The sequence below is a fragment of the Priapulus caudatus genome, unplaced genomic scaffold (assembly GCF_000485595.1).
Source record: "Priapulus caudatus unplaced genomic scaffold, Priapulus_caudatus-5.0.1 Scaffold74, whole genome shotgun sequence".
Lineage (NCBI taxonomy): Eukaryota > Metazoa > Priapulida > Priapulimorpha > Priapulimorphida > Priapulidae > Priapulus > Priapulus caudatus.
Genome location: NW_014577135.1, coordinates 441,383 through 449,694, shown reverse-complemented (window position 1 = coordinate 449,694; position 8,312 = coordinate 441,383). Strand labels below are relative to the sequence as shown.

The 8,312-nt window shown below is 47.4% G+C and overlaps 1 protein-coding gene across 2 annotated transcripts in view; it reads right to left on the bottom strand.

The window, feature by feature from the left end:
* Window positions 1–2,142: 2,142 nt before the first annotated feature.
* LOC106821467 (acetylcholine receptor subunit alpha-like) overlaps window positions 2,143–8,312 on the bottom strand; it is a 45,192-nt gene continuing 39,022 nt past the window's right edge. For both annotated transcript variants that reach the window (XM_014826289.1, XM_014826290.1), the window contains exons 5-6: window positions 3,774–4,770; window positions 2,143–2,362 (exon numbers count right to left, since the gene is read on the bottom strand). In XM_014826289.1, coding sequence (XP_014681775.1) covers window positions 2,222–2,362; window positions 3,774–4,770 — 1,138 coding nt within the window. In that variant the 3' untranslated portion in view covers window positions 2,143–2,221. The remainder of the gene's footprint in view (window positions 2,363–3,773; window positions 4,771–8,312) is intronic.

Genomic DNA, 8,312 nt, shown 5'->3' with positions numbered 1-8,312 from the left:
GCATTAATGAAGGTCACTACGACGTGAACATACATGGAGTGCGGCTGAAGTGCTGGGTAGGGCCGTATGCGCGGTAGCATCATAGATTGACAACCATGTGCATGCATGCATACAGATGGCGCAGCGTGTCTAAACGCGCATCTACTTGCATATAGATATTCGTTGGAATAACAGTGAGTGCTTAGACGCAGCCGTTTCTCAGTTTGTACACGTGCTTGTCTGTGAAGCTTAACGTTATTATCATTAATATTGCCTGCCGGCAGTATAACGTTTACATTATAAACGTGCATATATTTACATGTTCATGACAGAGCATCCTTTCCCAGGAGAAATATCGATTGAAAATAGTGCGAGAAATGTTTATGAAATCGTCCCGCATTTCGGCAGCGCAAAGCTGCTTGTCTGCAAAAATTGCGACCATTTAATTAAGAAAACCAAATCGATATCCTATTATGACGATTCGACTTGATGAACGATGACGATGATGATGAGTGCTTCTACTGCGTCTGCTGCGGAGCGAGCGCGGTTCGTGTACAGCATGCAAGCTCACACCTGCTCCTACTCGTGATACCAAGCGAAAAACAGTGGCGCGTATTTTACGTTTGTTGAATTAATTCATCGGAAAGCTGTAACATGGGATAAATAATATTAAATCGAGATAAAACTGTTATGTTTAAAGTCGCGCGAAAATACCCGAACAAATACCAGATATATATATATATATATATATATATATATATATATATATATATATTTGTTCGGTATATTATATAGGTCTATATTATATACCATATTATATACATATACATTTATAAAATTATATATATCTATAATGAGTGAAAAAAGATGGACAAATAAATGGATTATAGCAAAATTCATTGGGCGCTGCAATGAGATCGGGATATATTAATACGGCCAGGACATACGCACGCATTGTATGTGAGAGTCAGTATAGCTACTGTAAATGTGGAGAACCTACTTGTGGCTCACTGTATATGTATTGCGGTGTGATGAACTACTGTATTTATGCCAATGGAACTACAACATATATATGTTGCATGCGTGGCATTTTTTACCGTTTTCAACCGAGTAAAGTTTAGAACCCGACCAAAACTGACGGAACCTTTCATAACAACATACATACATACATGCATGCATGCATGCATGCATTGCCGGCACGCACGCACGCACCGCACGCCACGCACGCACCCCGGGCACGCCACGCACGCACGCACGCACGCACGCACAGCACACACACACACACACACACACACATACATACATACATACATACATACATACATACATACATACATACATACATACATACATACAACATTCGCCAAATTATAGTAAGATGCATGGCTGCATGTATTGTCCGTGTTACTCAGTGTGTGTGCTATACGTACGTGTGAGCCACCTACCTATTGCATACGCGTAGCAAGACGAATTTAGCTCATGATTGTATATACGCGCGTCATTGCTGTGCATTATTACTTCATATATTACCGTTACTTACTGTCGATATACTGAGAAAAGAAGACATGATATATATGTATGACATCAGTGTCTGTACTTCGATGATCAATATAGCGATCAAACGTTTATTCAAATATTAATGCTGCAAACTCACTCGGTTGCCAAAAAAAGTTTCGTTGCTGCCACACTTGGCTCTACATTTCACAGCAGGCTGAGGGGCAGCGGTCACCCGTCCTTGCCCTGTCTGGCGTCTGTCACGCGGACAGGCAGGCGGTTAACAGCGCCTCCTTGCTTTATTTGCGTCTTCCGTTAACGGCGCGTCTCGCGCTCGTTGTCAGACGCGTCTACGCTGACGGTGCGGCCTTTAGCTCGTTCTCGCCGAAGCCAGGCGCCCATGTCGGACTCACGTAGTCCTGGGCTCCTGCCAGCACACTTCACGCGCGCTGCCCGCCCGCTGCTACCACGTCGGCGCGCTGTCTGCCCGCGTGTGCTACGTTAGCGGCACTTACGTAGTTCTGCTACGGAGCGCTGCGTTAGTCAAACTCGTGACAGGCAAGGCGACGTAGTCCGTGAGAGCGTGCGGCAGCAGACAGGCGGACAGGCGGCAGTAAACCACAGCCGTCGACCACGAGTATGCAACCCGTATGCGCGCGCGCGTTCACGGTGCCGCACTATTAATGCTCGGCTGCTCGCGACAGCGCCCTCTATAGAGGCTACGCCGGCGGCCAGCGCCCCCTGGAGGCTACGCCAACGGTTCACGAGTGTCGAAGAATGTGTCCGCCTGTAGGATAATGCCACAGCTGCCGACGAAGCAGGCAATGGAGAAGCAGTAGAGGAAGAGTCTGTCCAGCGTCATGGCAACGTACTTCCAGTCTTCGCGCACCTAGGAAGGAAAATGGAGAGAACATATGAGTGTATATGTACGCTCAATCTGGCCACATGAATTACTCGGATTAACAAGAGATTGACTACGAGATTATTATAATTGTAACATACGTTTGATTTACCGATATATATATATATATATATATATATAAGATATATTAGATACGTGAATTTTGTATAAAATCTATACAGAAATGGGCAATAAATAACAAGCAAATGGCTAACAGACTAAATATAGTATAATATTATAATACAGAGACCACGCTCACGTTGCTTTCATCTCAGCGAATGCTAACAGAAAAAAATAATTCTAAAAATATAATCTTAATTATTTCTTACTTATTTAAAATTCATATTCATGTTCGTGAGATGTATTTTACAAATTGCTTTCTCCCATCAAACGCCGAGAAAAAAACCAAGAGCGGAAGCGATCAATAAGTAGGACAAGTCGTGTTATGGAAACGGCTACGAATAGAACATAGAAGTCCTTGCTTTCTTTCCGCGCAGAACACAACGCGTGTGGCCTATGTATCGGCCTTAAGCTACCACGCCGATGCCGTACACTAGCTGCGTCACTAACGACCGAGCATACGGCGGGAGACTTGCTTGCGTGTAGCGACGCGGCTAATCCGCACGTATACAACGCATGTAGTATTGCATATGAACTGCTTCACAATCCGGCTTCACATAATCCGGCTGGCTTATATATATATCCGGCTTCACATAATCCGGCTGGCGCACACACACACACACACCCACACACACACACACACACACACACACACACACACACACACACACACACACACACACACACACACACACCCTTCGTGAAACATAACTCGTGCCACGGGTATCGCAACAGCAGGCAATAGCGCGTGAAGCCAGGCCTCTAGCATCAGATATGCCTGCTGAACGCTGTGATGAGTAATCAGTGCTGCGACAATGAAACGCTAATAGGACATGCACGAATGACTCACTAAACGTGAATAGGCGCCTAAATTGGCGTTGGATGTTGATAAACATTGCGACTAAAGGAACAATAATCGTTAATGTTTAAATTGGATCTACCCTTATGAATACGTCGCTGTAATTTGTAGGTTTTCAGCAAATTCTGTAATACGTCTATCTCTATTTCTGTATCCTATTCAAAACCTACTACAAATAAACATTTTCATAACCGTTATTATTATAAGAGACACTGCGGAAGAGAAGCTTGATGGCACGTGTGTGTGTGTGCTACCAGCTCGCATTCCAGCATTATACGCGCACACACGTACTTATAATACTCAATCATCGTGACCGACACTCGCGCCCTCTCCCGGCCATCTTCGTCACTCAACGTCACCCTCACGATCGCGCATCGTGACCGACGCTGGCGCCCTCTCGCGGCTGTTACCGTCACTCACCGAGCGCACTTCGTCCTCCCGCTGCAGATGCTCTGCTATGTAGATGACGCCGCCCATTGCCTTGCGGATCTCGGGCGAGTAAGGCGAGTCGATGTCGCCGCAGCGCTGCACGGCCGCATCGTCGCTGAACAGTCCGCTGAAGCGCTTGCTGCACTCCTTCACCGACAAGTACGTCTTGTCCTTTTCAAACTGCGGCCGCCGCATGAGCAGCAGGCGCGGCAGCAGCTGGATGAAGACCCGCCGCACCCAGGGCGCCATCGTGTGCGTGACTGGCGAGCGGTAGTGCACGTTGAGCACGTACACCGTCACGCAGACGGACAGCGTGACGAGTATCATCGTGAAGAGCAGGTACTTGCCGATGAGCGGCACGACGAGCGACGTCGGCGGTATCGTCTCCGACAGCAGCAGGAAGAAGACGGTCAAGCTGACGAGAATCGAGATGCTCAGCGAGATCTTCTCGCCGCTGTCCGACGGCAGGTAGAACGTGCAGACGGTGAGGAACGAAAGCGACACGCACGGGATGATCAGATTGACGGAGTAGAAGAGCGTCTTGCGGCGCAGATGCAGGTAAAACGTGATGTCGATAAACGGCTCCGGGCAGCACGGGTAGACAATGTTCGACTTGACGGCCGGCACTTCCAGTACATCCCACTCGACGCTTGGATAGAACTCGTCCAGGTTGATTGCGTCGGCCTTGGTTACCGTCTGCTCGCCGCCGCCGTCGCCGCCGCCGCCCTGCGACGCCTGGCAGTCGGCACTGACGACCCTCTGCGCCTCGCGAGTCTCGTTCTCGAGTCCCAGGTGACTGAGATCGACCAGCCAGCCGTTGTACGTCCACGAGCCGAACTTCATGTGACACTCCTGCTTGTCGAACGGGAAGAACTCGACGTTGATCGGACAGAAGCTCTTATAGATCGCCGGCGGCTCCCAGACGACGAGACCGCTCGGATAGATCGTCGCCTTCGTCATCAGCGTCACCTGGTAGTTGCCGTCGGCACTAAAAGAAAATGGCGAAAACGGTTATATTTTACGCGCGTACATGAAATGTGGTGGACATTATATTTGCGGTTGTGTGTATGTGAGCCGCGTTGGAAGGTTTCGCGCTTTTGTATCAGGTTGCGTTCACGACGCGACCGATACATAATTGAGTTGGTCGTGTGGACGACGTTAGTAAAGGATTATTTATCGTTGTTCATACGCGAGGAACGCGCAGGGTCTGCGCATGTGCGCGCGAAGTGGTCTCAATGATTAAGAGTTATTTTCAACGCAGGTAAGGCTTCAAAGTCCAAGTAAACAAGCGAACTCTCTCGTCCGAAACACGTCTATTCTTACACACGTCGCCATTACGCGAAGGTGTCGGCGTCCGAAATTGTAATGACGTCACGTTTTTTCACGTGCATGTCGTCTCCAGATCACCTTGTAATGTCGCAAGTTTTTTTGGATACCGTCATTTGATCCTGTAATGACCCTATGGATTTTAGGGGTGTCGTCATCTGACCCTGCAATGACCTCGTGTTTACGTAGAAGTCGTCGTCTGACCTTTCAATGACCCCGTGTTTATGTAGAAGTCGTCATTTGACCCTGTAATGACCACGTGTTTGTGTAGAAGTCGTCATCTATCCTTGCAATGACCCCGTGTTTATGTAGAAGTCGTCATTTGACCCTGTAATGACCACGTGTTTGTGTAGAAGTCGTCATCTATCCTTGCAATGACCCCGTGTTTATGTAGAAGTCGTCATCTAACCTTGCAATGACCCCGTGTTTATGTAGAAGTCGTCATCGGACCTTGTACTGACCCCGTGTTTATGTAGAAGTCGTCATCTGACCTTGGACTGACATCGTGTTTATGTACAAGTCGTCATCTGACCTTGGACTGACCTCGTGTTTTTGTACAAGTCGTCATCTGACCTTGGACTGACCTCGTGTTTATGTAGAAGTCGTCATCTGACCTGGGACTGACCTCGTGTTTATGTATAAGTCGTCATCTGACCTTGTACTGACCTCGTGTTTATGTAGAAGTTGTCATCTAACCTTGCAATGACCCCGTGTTTATGTATAAGTCGTCATCTGACCTTGTACTGACCTCGTGTTTATGTAGAAGTTGTCATCTAACCTTGCAATGACCCCGTGTTTATGTAGAAGTCGTCATCTGACCTTGTAATGACCACGTGTTTGTGTAGAAGTCGTCATCTACCCTTGCAATGACCTTTGTAATGACCACGTGTTTGTGTAGAAGTCGTCATCTACCCTTGCAATGACCCCGTGTTTATGTAGAAGTCGTCATCTGACCCTGTAATGACCCCGTGTTTATGTAGAAGTCGTCATCTGACATTTTAATGACGTCATTCCTCGTCGACAGCCACTGGAGGACGTCACGCTGCGAATTACTGTCACGCCAGTCGCGAGCGCTCTTGAAGTCTTTCTTCTCATACATCAAGTTACACCACGCGGAGCACAAATAATTCTATACTGCTGTACTTATATTTCTCAGTTAAGCACCTCTCGTAGCTGTCTTGTCCCTGTCATTGTTGAAATTCTCCTCCGTGCTCAGCTTCAAAGGGATTAGTCTGAGACGTTGGCGGCCGGCGATTGTGAAGAGAATTGGAAGTTATGGGCGTTCGTGCGCTCGACGCAGTAACCTTGTCTGCATCGACCGAGTGTCGATACTCAATATTACAGACGACACGTGCGCGCGATCGTGGGTATGCGTGCGTGAATGCTGCGAGATGTAAGAGAACTCTCGGCTGACGAAAATTCGTGTCAACATGCAGACAATGCACATCGTGATCGTTACTGCGTAGTCGTCCACATCATTTTCCTTATCGCTACAACTGGCTTTGATCGACAATCCATCTATAAAATTGGCGTCGGCAGTATCACCATCTATATAATTATTGTCATCTATCGATAGCGTTGTCGCCTCTATAGACATCATGATTACCATCGTCATTCATATTGTCACCAACGTCAAGATTGCTATCTGTTGAAATGTGCGTTTGTAGTTGCTAACACTATAGTGTCACCATCGGCGCAGCTGCCATTATTAGAGTCACCATAGATGCGACTAATATAAATAGAGTCGCCATCAGTACAACCGCCATATATGGACTCACCTCCGTAATAATTGCCATTTAGAGAATCAACGTTATTACAATTTCTATATATAGACTCACCTTCGTAATAATTACTATTATCTAGAAAATCGACGTCGTACGTTGTAATTGCCTCACATAGTGTCACAATTGTCACCGTTGACAAAATTATCGTCGTCTGAGTGTCACCGTAACTAAGTCGTAGCCGTTTTACTTCACGGCACAAACGGCTTCACGATCAATGTCACATGATTTGTCAGAGTGGTTGGACATTTTTACTGCAGCTTCCGGCGCACGGCAGGTGACACCGACAGGGAGGGAAACGCGTTCGTATCGGGGAACACAAACGCTTCCGTTTGTTTGTCTTGCGTGCGTGCCGCGTAAAAAACGCCTCGGCCGCTCGCCGCTTGCAACGTACACATGAAGCTCACGGATTATAATGGCGCTGAAAATCGATAAGATATGTTAACGCAATTAGAAATGCATGATGATATCCTCACAGCTGTCCGTCGACGCGAGCAGTTTTTGTAAAGGGAAACGCTAGCGACGCGCGGATACGATTTCCTCGCTCGCGATCCGCGCTTAAGAACCCTTAGCCCGCGCACGCTTAAAATTTTAGGAATGCTTTCGCAAGATTGTGAGTCCCCCTCGCCTGTGCCGCCGTAAACGGGTACTCTTCTAACACAATTAATATTTCCGCCGTGTGAGATTTGATGTGTCCGCATCCAGTTTCGTTTCCATCGACAAGTCTTTCGTTCGCCTGTCGTGTGGCGAATGATGGGTGTCACTTTCCCCCGGGCGTAGAGGGAGAGTGCCGCTACGTGGCAGCACTAGTCACTTCGTACACTTCCGTCATTCCAAGTCATACTTCCATGCTAGACATGGCTTTATTTCCCTAACCCTAACCCTAACCCTAACCCTAACCCTAACCCTGACCCTAACCCTAATCCTAACATTAGTGCTGCCACGTAGCGGCACCCTCCCTCTACGCCCGGGGGAAATTGACACCGGCGATTGATTCAGCTCATAACTCGCCAAATTAAAGCTTTTTTTCAGTAGACAGCGATGACACAATTTTACCGCATACAATTTTTTTGGTTTAGCATTTCTATTTCTCGCCGATCTTTTTGGTCCGTTTCGATCACGAGGGTTAAACAATATCCGGGTACCGCATCTAACACGTTGTTGCTGTTGTCACGAGTGATTCTATGGATTCATGCTCCGGCGTTGAATATGCACACTGCAAACATATCACTATACTCGACATACGAGCCAGGTCGATCAGAGCGATGGCAGGACACTTCAACTAATCATGATTTGTATTTCGCATGGCGACATGGTGTATAACGGAACACTTTGGCATGGCGACATGGCGTATAACGGAACACTATGGCATGGCGACATGGCGTATAACGGAACACTTTGGCATGGCGACATGGCGTATAAC